The sequence below is a fragment of the Myotis davidii genome, unplaced genomic scaffold, assembly GCF_000327345.1.
Source record: "Myotis davidii unplaced genomic scaffold, ASM32734v1 scaffold337, whole genome shotgun sequence".
Lineage (NCBI taxonomy): Eukaryota > Metazoa > Chordata > Mammalia > Chiroptera > Vespertilionidae > Myotis > Myotis davidii.
In genome coordinates, this window is record NW_006288250.1 from 1,605,823 (window position 1) to 1,630,376 (window position 24,554).

The 24,554-nt window shown below is 46.6% G+C and overlaps 1 protein-coding gene across 1 annotated transcript in view; it reads right to left on the reverse strand.

Annotated features, from left to right (window-relative positions):
• The window catches only part of LOC102751880 (protein farnesyltransferase subunit beta), a 68,134-nt gene that overhangs the window by 27,678 nt on the left and 15,902 nt on the right, over positions 1-24,554 (reverse strand). The window contains exons 2-7 of the mRNA XM_015561555.1: positions 21,389-21,453; positions 16,716-16,788; positions 14,465-14,556; positions 7,274-7,420; positions 7,095-7,178; positions 2,977-3,063 (exon numbers count right to left, since the gene is read on the reverse strand). Of these exons, the coding sequence (XP_015417041.1) occupies positions 2,977-3,063; positions 7,095-7,178; positions 7,274-7,420; positions 14,465-14,556; positions 16,716-16,788; positions 21,389-21,453 (548 nt within the window). The remainder of the gene's footprint in view (positions 1-2,976; positions 3,064-7,094; positions 7,179-7,273; positions 7,421-14,464; positions 14,557-16,715; positions 16,789-21,388; positions 21,454-24,554) is intronic.

A 24,554-nucleotide genomic window follows, 5' to 3' on the forward strand; every position in this document is an offset into this window, starting at 1 on the left:
TGCAAGAAGTATTTAAAGTGAAAAAAAAAAAAAAAAACAAGGACCTACAACCAAGATTAATCTATTCAACAAAGCTATCGTTTAGAATCAAAGGACACATACAGAGCTTCACAGATAAGAAAAAGCTAAAGGAGTTCATCACCACCAAACCAGTATTATATGAAATGCTGAAAGGTATCCTTTAAGAAGAGGAAGAAGAAGAAAAAGGTAAAGATACACATTATGAACAACAAACACATATCTATCAACAAGTGAATCTAGAAATCAAGTGAATAATATGATGAACAGAATAAACTGGTGATTATAATAGAATCAGGGACATAGAAAGGGAGTGAACTGACTATTCTCGGTGGGGAAAGGGGTGTGGGGGATGCGGAAGAGACTGGACAAAAATCGTACACCTATGGATGAGGACAGTGGGTGGGGAGTGAGGGCGGAGGGTGGGGTGGGAACTGGGGGGAAGGGAGTTAATTTGGGAAAAAAGAGTAAATTAAGTAATTAACTGAAAAATTAAAGATTTAATTTAAAAAAAAAAAAGTAAAAATAACCAAACCCAGGCACTCTAACTCAAAAGCCTATACTCTCAATCCCTAAACTACTCCACTATTGAGTATTACATACCAAGCCCTCAGTAAATGTTGGCTATTATTATTATCAACTTTTTTAACAATGACACTGGGAGCCGGAAGATAATGGAACAATACTTAAAAATTCTGAAGGAATACAATTTATAATTTTCAATTTAGAAATATCTAACCAAATACACTACTAATCAAATGTGAGACTAGAATAGATTTTTGTAAAATCTTACAACATGTATCACCGCCTGGCTGGTGTGGCTCAGTGGTTGAGCATCAGCCTATGAATCAGGAAGTCACAGTTTGAATCCCGGTCAGGGCACATGCCTGGGTTGCGAGCTCATTCCCCAGTGAGGGATGTGTAGGAGGCAGCCAATCAGTGATTCCCTCTCATCATTGATGTTTCTATCTCTCCCTCTCCCTTCCACTCTGAAATCAATAAAAATATTTATTTTAAAAAATGTATCACCATAACCAATGTCACCCCAATAAATTTAATTTAAAACTTTTAAAAAATGTGTCACCAATTGCTCTTTTGGAAGATTCATTGGAGTATGTGCTTCGTTAACATGAGTTAGTAAAACAAGGGAAAGGAGGACAGGGCTTCAACAGGAGAGGAGTGAAGCGAATTTCATGCTGAAACGAAGCTGGTGGATGCCCGCTGTGTGCAAGCTGAGAGCAATCTGTCCAGACAGAAGCAGGGGGCAGAGGGCTCCAGGTGGGATAACTCAAACACACACGTGCGCACACGTACACACACACACACACACACACACACACACACACACACGGGAATGGATACATTATCTTGACCGCATTGAGAGTAATTTGGGGGGATGAATTCATGGTACATACATTTTTAAAAAGAAGTAATGATTCATTCTAAGAAAATAAAAGTTTTACAAAAAAATAAATAGTATCATAGTACATCATCTGATTTAGCTATAAATTATATTTTCATAGTAATAAGTATTACTTTGATAAAAATAGAAATATTAAAAAAACATACAGTTTGGATATCTTTCTGTAATATACATATATATCTACCTTTTGTTTTCTTTTTTAAAATATATTTTTATTGATTTCAGAGAGGAAGGGAGAAGGAGAGATAGAAACATCAATGCTGAGAGAGAATCATTGATCAGTTGCCTCCTGCACGCCCCTTGCAACCTAGGCATGTGCCCCTGACCAGAATCAACCAGGACCCTTCAGTCCACAGGCACGGAGCCAAACTGGCTGGGGTTTGTTTTCTATTTTTTAATGATGAAATATTTGAAGCATCCAGGGAAGTATAGGAAATAATATATGGAACATACGTGTATCTAATACCTACCTTTAATTTACCCATGTACATTTCAGGGTTTTAAAAAAAATATTTTAAAGAAATAAACAATTAGATACAGTTGAAGTCTTCCGTGGCAATGTGTCGCCCTCCCTGACCTCATTTCCTTTACTCTCTCTCCCCAAATGTAACCACTGTCCTGAATTTGCTGTTTAACTTTCCCATGCATGTGGGTTTTTTAAAATAACTTTTTAAAAAGATGTTTAAATTTATTGTTTTTAGAGAGGAAGGGGGAGGGATAGAGGAACATCAATGTGAGAGCGAAATTTTGATCAGCTGCCTCCTGCAAGCCCCCTACCCGGGAGCCCTCAATCCAGGCATGTGCCCTGACTGGGAATCAAACTGGCAACCTTTCAATGCGTGGAACGACGCCCAACCAACTGAGCCAGACCGGCCAGGGCTCCCATGCATGTTTTTACATTATTGCATGTGATTCTCCCCATAAACAATATAGAATTGTTTTGCATATTTTAAAATTTTAAGTAAATATCCTGATTGGCATGTTTTAACATCCTCCCCCCTTTTTTACTCAACAGTTTTTGAGATTTGTCCATACTGATACATGCAGCTCTCGTTCATTCATTTTGACGGCTATATTATATTCCAATGTGCCTGTACAAAAATTACTTCCCCATCTCGTACTTACGACCATTCAACCTGTTTCCAGCTTTTTGCTGTTCTAAACAAGACCTATGTTTGCCTCTTTCATGCATCTGAGTGAGAGTTTCTGCGGGAGTGGAATCACTACGTCATCAGCAAGGGCTACTTTGAGATATTACCAAATTGCTTTCCAACTGGATAAACCCATTTGAACTCCCACCATTACTGTCTAACCAAGTTTTTGATCTTTGCCAATCTAAACTGGAATACAACATCAAAGAAATCTGGGGGAAAAGAAAACTTTTAAAGTAATTTTAAAATGCACAATGCTACAACCCTAATGGATCTCTTATAATTTTACTCTTCCTTCCAGTCTTTTTTCATTGCCTTTAGTTTTCAGAAGTTCTTTGACCACCTGCCGTCTAAGGGGCCAGGACAAATCCCAGCTTCTCTCACCTTGCTATCCATTCAGCAGTGCCTGCAAAGAGGTCTGGAGTGATGATGTTGGTCAGGGAGGCTACGGAGGCGGCACAGTACGCACTTCTGCAAGGATAGAAATAGAGGGGGAAGCGTTAAGCTTTGTGCAAGAGCCTAAATAAGGCTCCCTGAACTTCTTGGGCAGATTGTTCTCTGCCTGGTAAGCTGTAATCACCTCCTGTCCTCACCCTTGGCACAGGGTCAGTCCTCCTGGGTCTCCAGCTGAGAGGTCTGACATTCTGTTTGGATAGAGTTGCTCACAGCATGGCTCCCGTGAAAGAACATGACATTCTATTCTCCCGACCTCCACATGGTCAACTCGACATCAGAGGAAATAACAGCCATCTCAACTCATGTCAAAAGTGAATTTTGCTCCAAAATTCCCTGGTGTCATTCAGGCATTCCTAATACGCTCACTCATTCAGATGTCAGTATTGTTTTTGAGCCAGGATTTCCGTCTGTTTGTGGCATGGACACGTTAAAGCTGAACTGTATTTTTTTTTCTGCAATGAACACATTGCAATGCTGGCCACCAGACCTTGGTGGCTGCTTAGATTAGAGAGGAATGGATGGGCCCAATCAGATACATTCCTTGGGCCTCCAGAGAGAGAGAGAGAGAGAGAGAGAGAGAGAGAGAGAGAGAGAAAGAAAACTAAACACCTTTGATTTCAAGCACCAACCAGCACATACACACACGTGCACACACACTTCTAAATCAAAAAGAAAGAGCACGCCTTTTAGTTTTTTTGATGTCATCCTGCTTTATTTGAATAATAATTCTGCCAGCCCCAATTCTCCTTGGGACACATGTACTCCAGTTTCGCCTTCTATTATGGAACATGTCTACAAACTGTTCTTCCCTCCTACTGTCTTTTCAAATAGCCCGCATCTCCGCTCCATTTTATGTTGAAGACAAAAATTCTAATTCTGCTTAGAACCCCTTTTCCCAAGGCCTCCTAAGAAAGGATAAATGGGAAGAATGAGAAAGGTCTAGTCTCCATATTTATCACAATAATACGTCAAACTGACTGAGGTGTTGCAAAGAGATCTCTGAAGAAGCTGCAAGCATTATTATCCTGTAAGCATTTTTATCAGCCCGCTCATGCCGGCCAAAGGCACGCAGAGGCTGAGCTACGCCAGCAGGCACCAGAAGCTTCTGGGTCCTGTGTGCCAAACGTTATCATCTACCAAGGGCTAACTTCGAAGGTCTGATCTAATTTCCTTCAGGCCTCGACCCTCTCAGAGGGGTTCCGAAGCGTTTGCTCTTGAATCCTAATGTAACTGCGGAGGCAGGGAGGCAGCCAGAATCGCAGCCTGCCTCTCCCAAACGGAAGAACCGAGAGGGGATGCCAGGAGCCACTCGCTAGTCCTGGCTCTCACATAGAGATGGGGAGGGAGCAGACTACATCTTTCTGGTGCTGTTTCTTCCTCTCTCCCTCCATCCAGCCCATCACATCTCTCAAATGTGTCCACTGCTCTCCATCCATGCCGCTATTACCCAAACTCAAGACAGTCTCCTGTCCGGTCTTCCTCCCTCCAGCCCTGAAACCAGAAGGCTTTTTGCTAAAATACTACAACCTATTCATTACACCTGGGGAACTAATAACGTACGGATCACATCACTCCCTACTTACAATGTGTCGGTGGCTTCCCACTGCCCTTAAAATAAACTCCAGGCTTCGGAAGACTTCAGGGCCCTCACCTGTCCCCACTGGCCCTTCCAGCCCCAATCCTCCCACTGCCCCACAGGGCCCCTACGCTTCAGCAACGCGGAACTTCTTTCTGGAACACACTCGATGCTCTGTCTCCTAGGTAGGGGATAAAATGCCAAAGCGATCTTGCCAGGGTTTGTTTGCCTTTGCCTAATAATCGCAGGGAGTTTTAGAAAGTTAAATTTAAAGACTGCATATTTGATTGGAATGTCTACAAAACAGGAATGAAAATGGAGTAGCTTTGAAGGGAAAAAATATCTTTTAACTTTTCCTTAAGAAGTATCAACACAATGCTGTACTGCTTTTCTTCAATAGTTATATTGGCTTTGTTGGCCTACACAGTGTTAGAAACAAGCTAAGAGGCCCCAGATGGAGTCACTTCTGCTAAACCAATACTCAGTTAGTTTCAGCTCTCCCAAAAATGGCATCTTAAACCATCAATCAGGAGCTGCCTGATCATACTAGTTAGGTCATCTGCCTGATCCAATCCTGCCAGCTCTAAAGGAAAGTAACCTTGCAATAACCAACCTGCTTTCTGCCTGGTGGACCTTCCGTGTCCCTGACCCCCTTCTACCTATAAAAGCTGTCACCTTGTGCAGCTCCTTGGAGCTCCTTTCTGTTTGCTAGATTGGGTGCTGCCTAATTCAAACAGATTTTTGCTCAAATAAACTCTGAAAGTTGTTTAATGTGCCTCAGTGTCTCTTTAACAACGATACTGACATCTTGTGGTATAGGAAAGCTATTCCTGGCACAGAACTCCTTCAGCCCTTGGCATACATAGTCTGAGTTACAGGTGTGATAGGACAGTCTTCTGTGACTTATAACAAGCCGCATTCAGCCATACCTGAGGGGACTCCTGGAGGAAGGGGCTGGTTGCTGGAGAAAGGAATTAGGTGATGAGAAGGTTGGAACTTTCTGAGGAAAGGGGCTGGAGACTGGATTAAGCATCAATAGCCAATGATTTCATCAACCATGCCTACCTAATGGAACCCCCATAAAAACCCTAAGTGAAGGGGTTTGGGGAGCTTCTGGGTGATCGAACACATCATGTGCCTGCCAGGGGGTGGCACACCCCAACTTCATGGGGACAGAAGTTCCCTGCTCGGAACCTTCCAGACATCGCCCTATATACCTCTTCATCTGGCTGTTCATGTGTAGCCTTTATACTTTCCTTTCGAATGTGCCAGCAATAGTCAAGTGTTTCCCTGAGTTCTGTGAGCTATTCTAGCAAATTATGGAACCTAAGGAGGGCATCATGGGAACCCCCCCAATTTATAGCCAAGATGGGCAAGAGTATGGGTAACCTGGGGACAATATACTTGTGACTGGCGGTGGAAGTGGCGGCAGCCTTGTGCGGCTGAGCCCTTCACCTGTGGCGTCTGTCCTAACTGGGTCGTCCCGTCAGACTGTTTCATATGAGGGAAAACACACACCCAGGGTCGGAAGTGACATGAGTAGAAACAGCTTTCCCGGTAGGTACATAAGCTGCTCTTTTGGTTGGAACAGACAGGTGACAGAGAGAAGAAAACCCTTCACTAAAGGCCTCCACAGCCCGGCTGCCTGCTTTATCTGAATCCACCACTGGCATGCTGTTTCCTTCCCAGCTACTTTCAAGCCAGTGGTTAAGCCAGAGTATTAATCAACTCGTGTAGAAGCAAACATATTTACAAATAGGCAATGAGATGGCTTTGGAATAGAAACCTCATAAAAACGCATTTCTCAGACTGAGTCATAAGACTTGGGTATAAAATCTCAATGACCCGCTGCCGTTGAGAAATGATGTGTTCAGTGAATTCTCTATATGCTTATGAGCAATCACCTGCCAGGCGAGTAAGCTGCTTGCTACGTACATCAGACAACTCTTGAGTTAAATAATCATTTTTGCACCAATTGGTTCCAATCAGTTAATGCAAGTCTATTTCACTTCACTCCACTGGCCCGTAAGGGTCTCTGCACCTCCTGGAGCAGTTCTCGCTCAGGTGTTACACATTGTCAGGATCTCATCAAATCCATGCAAGAATATTTACTAAGTCCTTTCTGGGCATTTTTCTCCCTTCTATCCCAGAGAGATGAAAGACTGTATGACACTATATGGTTATTATATATTACGGTGTAGCATACCAAATCTATGTATTTTTAACTTTTAAAATAAGAGCAGTTGATTTTGTTTCTGTCTTGCTTCTATTTTGATATTTACATAAAAGAAGTCGACTGAGGACAACGGTATCATCTGTGATTGTGATACCATGTCACCCGCACGTCATTCTGCGTGTCAGTCTGTGACAAAGCAGCAGCTTCGCCATGTTGGTCCCTGGGTTTGGCATCTCCCGTGGCAGGTGAGCTGTGGAACCTACGGATGCAGCAGCCTGAGAAAGCCCCACTCACCTCACATCCACCTCACCTCCAACGTGCATGAGAAAAGAGCCGTCAGGTTGCTTCAGAGAATACAAGTATTGCAGAAGCTTCTCTCTGAGGAAGGAATGGGAGAGGGGCAGGAGAGGGCAATGGTCAGTGCAGCGTCTGCCCGCAGGGAGCCCTCCCATCACTGCTGGCTTTGGCTGTACCTGTTAATGACGTCATAGGCCTCCTCGGTGCCAATGATGCACAGCGCGTTGACTGCTGCATATGTGGGTGCAAGGTGTGGGTACTGGCCAGGGCCCCCTCCAAAGCCACCATCTGGGCTTTGACACAACTCCAGGAAGTGACACACACTAGGTACACAGCCAAAGGGGAAAGCAAAGTCAGAGAGCATTCATTTCAAAACACCAAATTCTACCAGATCCATGCCTTTCCAAAAGGGGAAAAATAAACCAAAAAACTCTCCTCCCACTTATTGAATTTATATTTAAAATAGTTAAACTCTCCAGCCAGTGTGGCTCAGTTGGTTGAGCATCATCCTGTGCACCAAAAGGCTATGGGTTCAATTCCCAGTCAGGGCACATACCTGGGTTGCAGGTTTGGTTCCCGGTCAGGGCATGTACAGAAGGCAGCCAATTTCTCTCTCACACTGATGTTCCTCTCCCCCACCCATCCCCCCACCCCCCACCCCAAATATGTCCTATGGTGAGGATTACAAAATAGAATAGAATAAGATAAAATATAACATAGATAAAATAAAACAAAACATAGTTAAACCTTGCAAAAGGCCTAACTCTTACCCTGATCAGTATTGCGTGCCCTCCCATCAGCGTTTTACTCTGAAGCACTGGCCTATTCATGAAGAACATCAGCTGGGCAGCAAGGAACAGCCTCTCACGGAGCTGGGGGACTGCTACGCTTCCTGACCACGTCCTTCCCCCCTTTTCACGCTGGTGCTCTCCTGCTCCTGTCCACACTAAGCACCCAGGTCAGGGTCCCCCACGAGCCCCCCAAAAATATTCAAAGAGACGCCTGCTCATTCCCACTGCCACCTAAGCCCCAGTGGGCTGCTGACTGTTATTCCTGTAACTGACAAGGAACCAGCTTTTGGGGAGTCTGCACCATGTTTAGGGGAACCGTGCACCCCCGTGGTGGAAACTTGTGTGTTCCGCTGACTCGGGCCGCAGAACACACCCGGTCTGTGGGTTCAGCGGAGTTTTCACACTAATCCCACAGGCTCCGGTTCCCTCACCAACAGAAGCTGTCTAGTGAGGGCTGGCCGTCAAGCTCCTGCTTCCAAACCTGGCGTCGGTTTGCCCAGGAGTTTCATTCCTGTTCCAGGTGAAACCCAGAAAGCCCCTATCTGACCAAGGTCCTCTGAGGTTCACCAGAAGGGGGTGCCCCAGGAAAGTCCTGGTTATCAAGTCCTTTCCCCATGACTCAGCTGGGGTTACAGGCTTCCTCCAAGGACGGGCCTCTGTTTAAGACAGTGGTTCTCAACCTTCCTACGCCGCGACCCTTTAATACAGTTCCTCATGCTGTGGTGACCCCGAACCATAAAATTATTGTCGTTGCTTCTTCATAACTGTGATTTTGCTACTGTTATGAATCGTCATGTAAATATCTGATATGCAGGAAGAAAAAAACCCAATATGTAATTATATATGGGTTTTCTGATGGTCTTAGGCGACCCCTGTGAAAGGGTCGTTTGACCCCCAAAGGGGTCATGACCCACAGGTTGAGAACCGCTGGTTTAAGGGAACAAACTGCAGATCTGTGTCCTCCCAGTGCTCAGGCAGCCTTCTCCGGGTTTTCATATCATCCTTCCTTATCTACGCTGCCAGAGAGACTGCATGGAGTCCAGTTCCTCTCCACCGAGACTCAGTTTACTGTTGCTTTTCCTCAACATATGTGATTTCAGATCTCCCGTTATCTGGGCTGGGACAGCAATAGAAAATTCGGCTGACTTGCTAGCGGAGTCCTGAAATCGTCACAGGTCAAAAACAATACACAATAAATTCCATTTGCCCCTAAAATTTTACTGTAAGAAACAAAAGGATCGAAACTAAAGTTGATAATCAGAGAAGGAAGACAGCTTTGCGGCATGTTGTTGATAGCAATTACTTTTCATAGAGAAAATGAGTTTGTTCCTAACATATTTTCCAAACCATTCTTAATTTCTGCCACATTTCCCAGAAGCAAATAGCTAATAAACACATGTCCCAACGAAGGCTGGCTGCGCTCGCATATAAAAAGCATTCTATGTCACAAAAGGCTGTAGTTGCTATGAAAACTTAGCATGTTCAAGAGGACAAAAAGAGTCACCTAGTGACCCATTCCCTTCCCCAGCTCCCAAGAGAGAATCACGCCAGTGCAACCCTCCTGACCCTGCACCCTGAAGTCTGGAATGAGCCAGGATCGGAATGTACCAGACACCTCTAAGCCATCCCTCCATGCCAACCTCCATCAGCTGACGGGCTGCATCTGACTGTCCCCGGGGCTGTGCTGGGGCACAGAGGTTGGGCTTTGCCTGACTCTCAGCCACTTCCGCACTACAGAACATTCTGATCCAGAAGCCTGCCCGCCCCTCAAGGAACTGGCAACCTGGGCATGAAGCTGCCAGCTATCATCAGCAGAATCCTTAGCAATTCTAAAAACCAAAATGTGAATGATACTTTATCAAAAGGGGGAGAAAAACATATCCTAGGAACCAAAAATTCACCAACTAACACTTTGTGGAAAACAGTTATTCACAAATCATTTGTTTAGTCATACAACTAAAAGATCTAGTGGATCAATTTGATTTCAAATCAGCAAGGCATTTCACTCCAGATCCCGTGACAATTACCAACAAAGTGGGAAATGATCTTCTAGATCGGGGATTTTCAAACTCAAAATGTGTGTATCAGAATCACTGGAGAGCTAGTAAAGAATACACAGCCCTAGCCTGTTTGCTCAGTGGTTAGAGCGTCGGCCCTAGGACTGAAGGGTCCCAGGTTCAATCCCTGAGTGCGGGAGGCACCCAATTGACGTGTCTCTCTCATATCCATGTTTCTCTCTGTCGCTACACCTCCCTTCCACTCTCTCTAAAAGTCAATGGAAAAAATATCTTCGGGTGAGGATTAACAAAAAAATAAAACACACACAAAAAAATCAGAAGCCAATAAGAATAAAACAAATGAAATACGTGCAAGTAGTAATATACCTATTTAGGGGACGGCAGGAGTGGGGGATGAGGAAAGTGTATAAATATAAGACGGGAAAACGACTAGGAATATAGCAGAAAAAGGACCAGATGATAGAGTCCATGAGTTGCGAACAATAACAAAAATGCCAGTTAAAATCATTATTGGTCAGAACTGTATCTGACTCAAGCCTCCATTTGCCAACTCAAAGGGAGTCAGATGAGAGTTGTAAAAGTGGCTAAATATAAAAATGATTAAAAGGCTGAATATTACAGGCAACCACAGTAGAAAGCTACCCTGCCACATACCTCAGAAACATCAAGGGTAATTATACAAACTTTCTGGTCAATAAACAAAAATGGAAGCTCATTTGCAGCAAGATTTTAGGTTCGATGTAAGAAAAACTGCAGCACCGGAGGAAGTGACCACAGATGGATGGCAGGTCTAGAATAAGTTACAAAGATTATAGCTTTGGAAATAGGAACAGTCACCCTTGAGCAGAACGGCCCAGGAGCAGATGCAAATGCAAGAGGAAGGAGTGGACATCATGCTCCTTCTAGTGCCAAGTCTTTCAAATGTCAAGCTGTCAAACAGCTTCAGCCCCACGCGGCGAGGGAGAGGAGAACTCCTGCCCTGGGGAGAGGCAGAAATGAACAGGTGAGGGGCAGCAGCTCCCTAGATGACCCGGGAGCCGGGCCGGGGGAGCCGGCAGAGGGGGGCAGGTCCTCTGACTCCGCACCAGGAGCCGGGAGCCCGCAGTCCTCTGGGTCTGCAGTTTGGTGTGTGGTCAGGTCTGAAGGTGGTTATTTGACTGCAGGGTTTCCCCACCTTGGCGTGACGACATATTGGGCGGGATAATTCCTGGTTGTGGGGACTGTCCTGGGGAGGATGGTTAGCAGCATCCCTGGCCTCCACCCAGTAGATGCCTGGTGCTGCCGGCCAAAAACAAATGCCCAGAAGACAAATGAGGTGTCCTTACGAAAAGGTAAAAAAAAAATCAGATTTAAACTTAAGAATTAAAAGGAAAAGATATTTAAGGAGTTATTTACTGACACGTGAAGATGTTAATTTAATCTTTGGAAAAATGTTATAAGCAAGAAGTGCTAAAACGATTGTTACATTAAAGACGATTTTTAGATCTTACAGAAGCTAAAACCCTAACTCAACAGTGCAGGGGTCCCCTGCGGTCTTCATTTTGTTCGTGCCCTTTGTGAATGCGGCTTTCAATAACAAAGCATGGGGTTCTCCGTAAAGGTCGTTTCTTTCAGTGCTAAAGTCATGAACAAAGGAAATGTCCTTAGTCTGGTTCCAAAATATTAATTTACTTTAGGTAAACACGTCTACATGTGTGGGTACAATCTCTTAAGAGAGGCAAGCTAAATTCCTACTTATGAATATATTGCTCCTGAGGGGGTCTGACACCCGCAGCAAAAAAACGGCCTTGCTGGCTTCGATCAGCAGTCACAGCAGCTGACAAAAGTGATTTTGTCCACTAGAGGGAACTCAGCATGGCATTTTGTTCCCTAAACAAATAGAGTCACAACAGTGAACCAAATGGGAAAGAGAGGAGAGAGAGAGAGAGACTAGATGAGGGAGTGGGGAGAAAAGAGGGCAGGAAATAATAAAATTCCAGAGCAAAACTCAGCCTCTAGGTGACCTTAATATTGGTATGAAGAAGAAAAAAAACCTGTCCCCATTTTCAAAGCATTTCTTTTCCCTGTGCAAAATAAATAAAAAGGCAATATCCTATATCAGGTAGTCTAAAAAAAACATATTCCCATATTTTTAGAGAAGTCATTAAGATTTCTCTGTATCTTACTGAAAACTGCTTTCCTTATAGGTCAGAGCTACTGGGGCTCTGTTCATATTATCAGCACCCGAGGATACATTTTTATTGGTTTTTAGAGAGAGAGAGAGGCATCGATGGGGGAGAGAAACATCCATCAGTTGGTACCCAGATGCTCCCCGACCTGGCATGGAACCTGCAACCTAGGTATGTGCTTTGACAGGGAATTGATCCCACAGCCTTTTGGTGTAACGGACGATGCTCCAACCCACAGAGCCACCTGGCCAAGGCTCTAAGTAAATCTTTCAAGGTGTGTTAAGTCAGGGCTCCACAGAACCACAGGTACGCTTTTAAGGCAGCCATGGAGCAGAAACTCTCAGCCCTTCAATATCAAGTTGTTCTTGAAATCAGCTTTCCGGTTTAAAACATTAATCATAAAACAATGAAGATTCACTGTAGAAACTTTAGAAAATGAAAATATGTTTAGAAAAAAAGAAATCACCTTTAACCCCACTATCCAGAAGTGACAACTACCATGTGTATCCATCCTTCTGTTTTTTCCATGCATAGATCCATCTATATTTTTACTCTATAAAAGGAAAATCTTTTAAGCTACCTTTGCGCTTAAATCACGAACATCTCTAAATAGATATACACATTTTTATATACAAATATACACATATATAATTTTATTGTGGTCTACTTGACATATAACGTTAGTTTCAGATGTACAATGTAACACTTTAATATTTGTGTACATTGCGAAATGATCACCACAATCAACCTGGTTAGCATCTGTTAACGTTTCATTTTTAAAGGGCTGTACAGTATTTCATTGTATAAACTGCACCATAATTTCTTAAGGTTAAATTACATGACCCTACTGTGATTACTTCGGTTGTCTCCAATGGGTCAGTGTCAAAAGCCCTTTAAAGGGGTCCTCTCTTCCTATCAGACGCCACAAAGCTGTTCTGGCACTTACTTCCGCAGGAAAGCCTCACCTAAACCGACCTACAAACACTCAAAACTGATGCCGACCCAAGAACCCCTTATCATGACCTTCCACTTCAGAGGGGCCTGCTCTCCGCTGGGGGCACCTGCACTTCACTCAGCAATGGCCCCCTTCCCTTCCCCTTCTCTCCTGCTGGACTTCTCCATTCCCCTACCGAAATCCTGACTGTGTACGTGTCGGGGAGAAACGTCCCAAACAAGCCACAACCCCCAACTGGTATTTCAAAACACACAGGCCTTTACTTTCACCATTAAACCCCTGTTACTGCAGGAAACTGCATCCAACCCTACTTGGAGCTTGAAAGCAGCTAGGCTGGTAGCCGCATGGTGACGAGGGAGACAATGCATACTTCTCCTCTCCCTCAGAAAGCATCGTATGTATCACAAGGGTTAATGGCCTAATTCTTTATTATCTTCCCTATCCACATTCATCACAAGACACCCTGCCCAGGAAAGCAAGAATGAGAGGTTATTGTTAAGACGGAATGAATGAGACAATGTGCGGTTCTGTTCTTCTGACCTGACAATGTGACTCATGCAGGGCACTGCGGCCGGGGAGGGGCACAGCTAGCCTCCACCCATCCTGGTACAGACACCCCTGTGTGCTGCGAGGGGCCTCCCCTCCCAGATTCCTCTCCCTCAGGAGCCCCAAGGGGCAAGGAGGATCTCAAGTAGCTGCCGAGGGGACATGCTCTCTCAGTGAGAACTGGGACGTTAGATCTGATTCCCGGCTGCCTGCCCCCCCTCCCCCAGGTATCCCCAAGACTGGGCTGCTGATCAGTTTCTTCTTCTTTAAAATTGTGATGAGCTGCTAAGGATGAGGCACCACCCTGAGGACACCATCCACACCAGCAGTTTGGGAGGAATCTTAGTTGCTTAGCTCTCAAGTCTTAAGAAAACTGTGAGTCATGGCATCTGCACACCAAGATGGCAACACATCCAGTCCCATCAAGAGCGACACCGTCCCCAGGCACTGGGGGTGCTCTGTGGAGGTGTTCATGGAAGGCAGGGCGTGTCTGTTCCTTGGGTTGGCACATGCCTTCCCCCTCCCCCCCACCACCCCCCTGCACACACACAGAAGCATACTGTACTTTCTGGCAGAATCGTGCCTCCCAGAGTTGATGATGAAGCCTTTCCTCAAAGACCAGAACAAGAGCCAAAGGAAAAACCCACAGAAGAAATCAGAATCCTTCTCTTGGGAGTTCAAAGCCCCTTTCTACCCACGAGCTTATTATGATGGGCTTCTAACGTGGAGGAGTTTCAGGAAGTTACTGGAGGCCACGAAAAGCATGGGCTTCTTGGAAGCGGTCTGTGTTCTTCATGTAACATCAATAAAACAGACACAAAACAGAAAACACCCCAGACTCACAACACAGCTCCAGAGAACACCCTCGAGTCCCCGCCGCCAGACTCACTCTGCCGCCACCATCTGGGGGATGGGTTCGCCCAGCAGCTCCAAGCTGTGCAGGATCCAGTAGCAGAGCCACGGGCGGCTGGCGTCCAGACACTGGCACAGGGATGGGGAGAAAACACACCCCTTATTCAGAGTCGTCCCAAGAGACGGCTGACAAGGGGATGTCTGTCTCTCTGCTGGCAGCCTGGCAGGGGCAGGAGGGCCCCCTCCGAACAATCAGTGAATGAAGGACCCTTTGCCTTGGGGCCTTAGCCAGCGGTTGAAAGACCCACGTGGGAGAAAGGACAGTGGGACAAAGAACATTACCTTGAACCCGACCTGAGGAAGGCTGCGCAGAGCACCTCTCGGGCGCCAGGAAGTGCCGCTATGTTCTCAGTGTGGGCCCGAGGAGAGGTGGACTCCCAGAGAGGGGTTTCCTGGATTAACTCATTCACTGACTAAGCCAATATTTAGTAGCTACCTACTTGGTGCCACGCACTGTATTAGGTGCTGGGGGCTCAATCATGAACACAGTTCTGCTCCTATTCTTGAGATGCTTGGAATACAGAATGCGTGTGGTTATCTGTAGAGGGAGAGGGCACCAGACACAGAAGAACAAGTGACCTGGCTTTTCTGGAACGAGGTGGAGCCACCCGTGCGTACATGTGCCTGGATAGATGCTGGAAAGGGCAGAGACAGCCCTGAGGGAGCTCGGGGGAGAGACAGGCTCTACTCTGCCTGGGGGCGCTGGGCAAGGCTTCCCAAGGTGACAGTGAACAAAACTTGCCCCTAATTCAAGCTATAAGCATGCACTGAGCTCCCAAGGCCAGGCAGGCAGGTAATCTTCCTGCTGCCGTGGTACAGATTTAAAGTATATCGATGAGACCCAGAGAGACGAACCTTTCCGAGATTACCAAGACAGTGCCTGGCAGAGATGAGACAAGAAGTAGGTGTCTGGACCCCCAAGCCAGGGCTCCTCCCATGTGCCCAGGCTGCCCTCTTTGTCAACGTGCAAGGACTAGCTTGCCACCTGGTGTGGCGCCCGAAGAAGCTGCTATGGATTTGGCCGGCCTGGGTGTGTGAGTCCCGGCTCCTCCGCTTACTAGCTAGCGATTGGCCTTTGAACAAATCACTTCATCTTGCTATGCCTGATTCCTTACCTGTGACAAACAAAGATGTAAGGAGTAGTGAGATAATGCGTGGTAAGCTTTCAGCACCCCGTTCAATGAGCTGTTAGCTGATTCGGTGTGAACTGCATCAGGGCGGGCTGGACCCTAACCATGGAGGATTCGAGTCAAAGGATTAAAAAATGGGAACCCAAGGCCAAATCCAGCCTGTGGGTGTGTTCTGCTTGCTCCCTGTAGTGTTTGTTTGCATGTTTGTCTGTTTAATTGGAATGGGCTGCAACACTTAAGCATTTGGAAATTCACACAAAAATCTGAATTTCTGGCTTCATTTGGAGGGAAAAGAGAGCGAGCTCTGGCAACCTGGGTCTGCAGGGATGGGCAGGAACAGAGTCAGAGTGTGGGGCTTCTGGTTTGCTTCAGTCTCCCCAGCCCACTTCTCCCGGTCATGCTATCTGCTTGGGTCTATGGGCATTTGAGTTGGTCAATCCCTGCAGTAAATAATCAAATGTACAACTCCAAAATAAAAAACAAATTAAGAGCAGGGCTGCTCTGTGTAACGTGGGACGGGAAGCCTGGAGCCCTCCTGTTCACATTCACCCTCTGCCTGCCACTCCAACACCCTTCCGCTCCTCCACCGCCAGGGCCCCTCCCCGCGGCCCTCGGTGGGACCCTGGGGGCTGAGGGAGATGATTTTTACAGCGATGTGTTCACAGCACTGGACGGCAGTAGCACTGCCTGGATTTACATACTGACCCTTTGGCCAGCTTAGGAATTAGATCAGCTTATAGGGCAGAGGGTTAGGGATGAACAGGTGACAACTGCCTTTTAGCTAGCTGTCAAGGGGTGTCTACAAGAAAGCACGTGACCCCTTCCGCCGTGATCTCAGAGGAAGAAAGCAGCCCCATCTGGGTGCTGCCCGAGCTGAGGGAGGACGGGCCAGGAAGAGCCAGCTCTGCCCTTTCAGAAGTGGGAGTCCCAGCTCTGCGGGGCCTGGGCTCCTGGGCCCCTGCTTCCCGCCAGAGCCAGGTGTACGGCACGTGACCCCGCAACAGGTCATGCTCACAAGTGTCTCATGTACAGATAGAACAAAGGAAGCACTATCTGGCTGATGATTCGATAGAAAATGCTCCTGATCAATGCATTTACCTCATAGGCATCTGTCAGCTGTCGAAGGCCTCTTTTCAGGTAATGGAAGTGCTTCTCCCTCTGCAGCACAAGCCTGGAAAGACAAAGAGCTCGTAAACCCATTCTGGCACCTTAGGCTTCCACCCCGCTACAGAACACACATGCACACGTGTGCACACCCATGTGCACACACACACACTCTCGGCCTCAGGACATCCCCACCCCAGTCAATGAATCGACAACCAGCAACTTCTTTAGCTCCGAGGGCAGGTACATCCAAGAGAAGAGCCCAGCATCTGGCTGTCCCTAACGTGCCTGAAACCATGCGGACAAATGCTTTGGGCGCGATCCGCTTCTCCCTGGCAGGAGACTTCGGCTGAGTGAAAAGCAGCAATGAGCACACACAGCGAGGCAGTGACGAACCACCCAGAAAGTTGCTCCAGGGTCTAACTGTGCCCCCCGTCCTGGAAGCAATTTAAATCTGAGCCTCGCCACTTCCCCCCCTTGCCTCCGTCATTCCAGTCATTTCTTCCGGGGTCCCTTCTCTGAGGTTTGCAGTTTGCCCTCTGCCTGCCCCTCAGTTATCTGTCTATTATTCCCTCCCCGAAATTCCACCTCCTACGTGCTGCCCCACAGCCCCGGCCAGAGGGCCGCTTGCATTTCTGCAGCCAGCCGCTCTCCTCGGCCCTGGTGTCAGCAGTACCGGCTCTCAGACGGAATGTGCCGCCCATGGCCACCTGCACAGGCAGGCAAAGGACGGGGGCTGCGCTGCGTGCCTGGTCTCGCAGGGGAGGCCTGTGTGACTACAGAGAAAAGGGAAAAACTGCCCTGGCCAGACATTCACTGTGCTTGCTGATTTCGGAAGTCAAAGAAGAACCATTCTCTTCTCTAGGTATTCAATTCAACAATTGTTTGTTGAACTCCCACTCCACTATGCACTAAATAAGGTCATTAACATCGTCTTTACCTCAAAAAGTCTTCATTCAGGCCCTGGCTGGTTGCTCAGTGGTGAGAGCATCGGCCCACAGACCAAAGGGCATGTACTTCGGTTGCAGACTCAATCCCCGGCCCCAGTTGGGGCAAGTGCGGGAAAGCAACCAGTTAATGTGTCTCACCTCAATGTCTGTCCCTCTTTCTTGCTCCCACCCTCCCTTCACCTCTCTCTAAAAATAAATCAATGGAAAAAATACCCTCGGGTGAAGATTTTTAAAAAAGCCTTCCTTCGGTGCCAGAAATGAAATAAGGACATGAGTGGCTACAATATGAGGGAAAAATGGGTAGGTTTCATAAAGGAAACAGACCAAACCCGACCCAGGATCTAAAGGGAGGGCAGCTTGTTCTGAAAGGGATGGCCAGGGAAGGTTGTGTGGAGGAGGAGGAAGCTGAGGTGGACAGCCCAGGTGGAGGGAGAGATTTTTACAGGGAGAGATGGCCAGAGGGGAGGAAGTGGTGGGAGGATGGTTTAGCCAGAAGAACAGAAACAAAAAGGTACAGGCTGCCCAAAGAACACGCAGTGATGACGGGAATGCCATCTGTGCTGTCTGCGAGGCAACCACCAGCCACCAGCCACATGTGGTTAACGGGCACTTGAAATACACTAGCGTGACTGAGCAACTGAACTGTAAACTTTGTTTAATTTTAATTAAGTTTAAGTGGCTGCGCATTGTGCAGCACAGGTATAGTGTGCAAGAGGAGTAAGTGGGGGATTTGGCCTGAATATTGGGAATGAAAGAGAAATGGCTGAAAGGCAGCGGACCCCTGCTTCCAGCGGTCTGAGGTTCCAGCTGAGGAATTTCTACCCAGTATAGTAGGCAAAGGGAAGCCCTGCAGGTTGTGCACGGAGAGAGAGAAAATATGACCTGAGTGGTGCTTTAGAAAAACTACCTGACGGCAGTGGGTATTCAATATGTGTTTACAAATGGCCTCAATGAAAGCACTAAGTGGAGAGAGATGGGGTGGGAAGGCGGGTTAGATGAGTGGGAAAACAGATGACCCGTTCTCTTTTCCAGGTACTCAGGTCAGCCGCTGTTTACTGAACAAGTGTTAAGAGTCACCAGGTGAGGAGTCCTTAGAGTACGTAGGGCTGGGACGAGCACAGTGACCCAGGATAGGCTGGCTTCCGGACAGGTGGGCTTTAAGGCACTGACAGTGCAGGTGAGGATGTCAATCACACAGCTGGAAACACATGTGACACTCAAGAGAGGATCCAGGTGGCAGAATGGGAGCCATTTATCTGCACACAGGAGACAGGTCAAGCTGCAGGAGGGGAGGGCAGAGCAGAGAGAAAGTTTCCGAGCAGAACTGGGGGAAGGCCCGTCCTTGGAGGATGAGAAGCCAGAGGAGAAAAATAAAATGTTACATAACCTGGGGAGATGCCGGGTCACAGGCGATTCGGGAGGAGGGAATTTCAAGGAGGTACTGAGCAGTGGCAAATGCTGCAGCAAGACTGAGGAAAAAGAGCACAACCCCAGAGTGGCTGGTGACCTTCAAGAGAGTTTAGGGGGTGGTGAGAGTAGATTCCAGATCCCAAAGAAGAGGAGAAGGCCAGACTCGATTTCTCTTTCAAGGAGATGCAGGGGTCAGGACCCAGGCAGCACCCACTCTGTGGGGGCCGAGAGGGAGGCACTGGGGAGGACGCTGACTCAGCTCCCTCGAGCTCCAGTCCAGAGGTGAACATGGACAAGTCCAGGGTGATTACAGCCCAGTCCAACCAACACTCTGATCAGGACGGGTGGTGGGCTCTGCGGCACGCAGGACGGCACCGAGGGTCAGAACACGCTTCCCCAAGGACACAGCGTTAGGTCCCAAAGGGCATGCGTCAGCCAGGCAAAAGGGTGTTTCAGGAAGGGAACGCCGGGGACATTCCAGTGAGTTGAGTTTAGCTGGAGCCAAAGCACAAGGTAGGGAGCAGTGACAGACCATTCAGGACTTACAAATGCACTGGGAGCTCGATTTTAAACCAAAGGGCACACAGGAGTCACTGTGCTACAACATGGATGACCTTTGAAAACACTGTGCTAAGTGAAAGAAGCTGTCGCAGAAGACCATAGATTGTATGAGTCTGTCTAAATGGAATGTCTAGAACAGTCAAATCCATAGAGGCAGAAAGTAAATTAAGTGGTTGCTAGGGGCTAGGGGAGAAGGGGGAAGAAAGGGGGAGAATGGAGGAAATGGAGAGTGATGGCTGAGGGCTTCTTGCTGGGGTGATAAAAATATTCTAAACTTAATTGTGGTGATGGCTGCACAACTGTGAATCTACTAAAAAACCACTGAACTGTACACTTTAAATGAATGAAATGTACACTTTAAATGGGTGGAACTGTATGCTATATGAATTATATCTCCTTAATACTATTACCGCCCTAACCGGTTTGGCTCAGTGGATAGAGCGTCGGCCTGCAGACTGAAGGGTCCCAGGTTCGATTCCGGTCAAGGGCATGTACCTTGGTTGCGGGCACATCCCCAGTGGGGGGTGTGCAGGAGGCAGCTGATCGATGTTTCTCTCTCATCGATGTTTCTAACTCTCTTATCCCTCTCTCTTCCTCTCTGTAAAAAATCAATAAAATATATAAAAAAACACGAAAAACTATTACCAAAAAAAGAAAACAGAAATTTAAGGGAATCCTTGAAGTATTTCAGGCACAGGGAAGACATGGTCAGATGTGCACTGTCTAGATCAGCGGTCGCCAACCTTTCGGACCTCACAGACCACCAGTGGTCCGAGGACCACCGGTCGGTGACCGCTGGTCTAGATCGCGCTAGCCTCAGCATGCCGAATGGATTGGGTGATTACAAGCTAGTGGCAGGAAACCAAACCCACAATCTAAAGGTGTTTGCGGTGCCTGTGAGGGAAGGAAGACAAGAGCAGTGGCCTGCTGGGGCACTAGGGTGAAGAAAAGCAGTTCACATGGAGGAGAGATGGGCAAAGGGAGACGCTGAAAATGCCAGAGTCCAGACAAAATCCATCAAGGAAGGTCCCTGAAGTGGAGGCAGGAGGGTTGGGATAGAGAGGTCAGCAGGAGAGGTGAGCTTGGCAGCAAGGAAGGATTCTACATTCTTGGGGACAGAAATGATGGGAAAGAACCAAGACCATACAGGACTCAGGAGGGGGGAGAGGGAACCCGAGGAGACTCATGGGGGATGGCCTCAGTTTCCTCAGGAATTAGGACACAAGACCATGGAGAGTGGATTGGCCACTGTGGTGAGTGTGTTAGGGAATCTACAGGGGATGAATGAAAGGATTGGAAAGCAGTAGGAAGGCCCAGCTGAAGCTAAGGTAGTATAATTCTCGGTGGAGGTACTGTCACATGATTTTGTTTTCTTGGAAATCTTGCTGGGATCCTTTAGTAGAAGCAGTGATGGGGATGCTATGGTTAGGGCGGGTTAGATGGAAAGAGCAGGAAAGTACAGTAGAGGTGTGAAGGAACTGAGATCAGAATTGCTGAAATAGCTCACGATACACGCTGGCCCAGGCTGAGCAGGCTGGGTATGGCCAGGACGGGTTCAATGGATGAGAAGAGCCAAGAGCCCATTGAGGAGTTGGGGTGATAAGCAAATGCCAGTGGCCGCAAGGTCAAGAAACATGTCGCGCAGCAGACACATGCCCGAGGGTAGATGAGCTGAAGGAGGAAAGAAGAAAGGCTCCCCCAGGAGGCAGTGTCTCCCCAAACCCCTCAAACTCCTGACCAGCTTACCTTGGAACAAGGTGGTTGAACTTGTAAGTACTGAAGACCTCTTGGATCTTTTCTTCTACTTTTGCCTGGGAAGGATGCAGGAGATGGGAGAGAGAGAAAATAAATACAGATGAGACCTCCATCAGCTTTTCTTCCTGTTGCCACACGTGCCCACTGACTGGAGGGGCTCGGCGTGGTTTGGTACCTCCCGGTACGATAAGCCTGCATTCAGGGGCACTGCAGGATGGCAGGAGAGAAACCGAATGCCCTCCCTGTACCATGCTGGCACCACCATCGGCTTCTCCGTAAACTAATCCATAATATCCAAACGAATGGCAGCGTGGCTCCCTGGCAGCAGCTACCCAGGGGGCAGAGGCAGACAGATACATTTTGCTTGAAGGATTTATTCTCGCCCACTCTACGAAGTGTTCCTTTTACTGGTCATTTTCCAAAATACAATTAATTCCTGCCAAGAGTCATAACTTCTTATTGTTTAAATACAGATTTAAATACATACTGAACAATATTAAAATCCCCTAAAGCAGTGGTCGGCAAACTCATTCGTCAACAGAGCCAAACATCAACAGTACAACGACTGAAATTTCTTTTGAGAGCCAAATTTTTTAAACTTAAACTGTATAGGTAGGTACATTGTTATTAACTTAATGAGGGTACTCCTAAGGCTTAGGAAGAGCCACACGCAAGGGGCCAAAGAGCCGCAGTTTGCCGACCACGGCCTAAAGGATTTACAAGAACACCAATCGTAGAAACACCAAGGAAATAACATATCTGCTCGTTGATTCTACGTCACACACAGGACGAAAACAAAGGCTCTCAGAGAGTCAGGTCACAAAAGAAACCAGATCCCCTGGTCCTCTGAGGACCAACCACAGTGTGGTCACACAGTGCCGCTTCTGTAAGAGACAGCACAGTGACGCGGGAGGGGCAGCTGCCAGGATGCAGGGCTTCACCTTCATCGGGATCCCTGCTCTTTGTGGTGAGGCATGTCCTGTTGAGATTTCAAGATACATAATAATGTCCTTCCTGGGGAATTTGTCTAACTGTATTCTTTATGTCTGAAAAACCCACTGAGTCAGAGCAACGTGTCTTTTCGGCAGGTATGCAGGAATGGTTGGTGATGATAAGGGGAACCGTGACATGAGCCATCGAAAATGACAGCCAATCGAAGATTCATTTATATGTGGTTCTAGAATATGCTTTGGTATTTGCCTTTGAACAAGACTTTGAGGGATGATCTGGCTAAGAATGTGCAATCCTTCCAAACCAGACTGAGGTCACTGTGAGAACCTGCCTCGGGAGGAATAAGAGCGTTGTCCCAGATCCCTCATCCTCCTTTTTCCACTCCAGACACTCACGTGGGACTAACACAAAGCACCAGCCGAAATGGAACACAGACTGCATTTCTCAGCCGTGCCTTCCTTACCTGTAAGCTGAAATGGATAGAAAAAATATGCAGTGCAAGAACACCTGTCAGCGAGATCATTAAATGAAGATTCGCCTGGTTACAGCAAAGTGCATTGATGAACCCCGAAGGAAACAAAAGCCAGTGGGAAGAAAACATACTTCCTTTATCCAAGTACTAGCCAACTCAAATCCATATGACTTAATAGTCAAAGGCTAATGGGTGAGCCCATCTCCTTAGCATTTTGACACTGAGACCCCCTAGGACAGTGATGGCGAACCTTTTGAGCTCGGCGTGTCAGCATTTTGGAAAACCCTAACTTAACTCTGGTGCCGTGTCACATATAGAAATTTTTTGATATTTGCAACCATAGTAAAACAAAGACTTATATTTTTGATATTTATTTTATATATTTAAATGCCATTTAACAAAGAAAAATCAACCAAAAAAATGAGTTGTGTCACCTCTGACACGCATGTCATAGGTTCGCCATCACTGCCCTAGGAGGAAAGCTTCCAGCCAAGAACTCCTTATTGAAAAATCCCACCTTCAGTTCCCACTCAGCAGCCACGTACTACATGAGGAAAATGGAGGTTTGTTTCTAGACCAAGATACCTGACAGAGACATAGCGTATGTCATACAGCAAAGAGGAAAATGCTTGACATATTCCCGGCCAAGTGTCAATTCTCTTAGGATATTCTTAATCCCATTTCCTAATCACATTCTTCAGAATGAACAAGTGCTATTGCAACGCAGTTAGCAACTGACTCATGTCTGAGGATCTAAGTTATGAATTCTAATAAACATCTGAGTATTACAGGCCAGCTTTTCATAATAATGGGCCAATAAGAACTCACATTATTTTTCTCTTAAGCACCAGTATATTTTTCTAATAGCTTTATGAAGACACTAGGAGCCCAGCATGCAATTCGAAAAGGTGTTATGGCAGACTGTGTTTCGAGTCTCAAAAACTCAGACCAGAAGTGAAGTTAGGCTCTGAAGACTAACAGAGTCATCCCAAGTTAGGGGGAAAGAAGAAAGGCCCGGGAAAAGCAAAGAGAGCTACATTGGTGTACCATTAGAAAAAGAGTCTCTGCCTACAGATGACTCCACCATTACACAAAAAACAGTGAGCATTTATGTTTATTGGTGTTTTTTGTTGTTGTTGTTAATCCTCACCTAAGTATATTTTTTCCATTGATTTTTAGAGAGAGAAAAGGGGGAAATAGAGGGGCATATATATATACCGATATACATATATATATATATATAGAGAGAGAGAGAGATAATCCACACACTATTCACTTCACCCATCTAAAGTGTACAATACAATAGCTTTTAGTATTTTCACAGAGTGGTGCATCCATCACCCCAATCAATTTTAGAACATTTCCACTACCCCAAAAAGAGTCCCTGCACCGCTTAGCCGTCACTCCCAGCTCCTGTCAACCACTATTCCACTTTCTGTCTCTATAGATTTCCCTATACTGGGTATTTCATTTAAATGGAACTCCACAATATATGGTCCTTTAGGACTGGCTTCTTTCTAGCATAATGGTTTCAAACTTTATCCATGTTGCAGCGTGTGCCAGTCCTTCAATTCTTCTCATTGCTGAGTAGTATCCCATTATATGAATTTATCACATTTTGTTTATCCATTCATCAGCTGATAGGCATTTGGGTGTTTCTACTTTGGGGCTATGATGATAAATAATACCACTGTAAACATGCTTGTACTAGTATTTCCGATGAACAGATGTTTT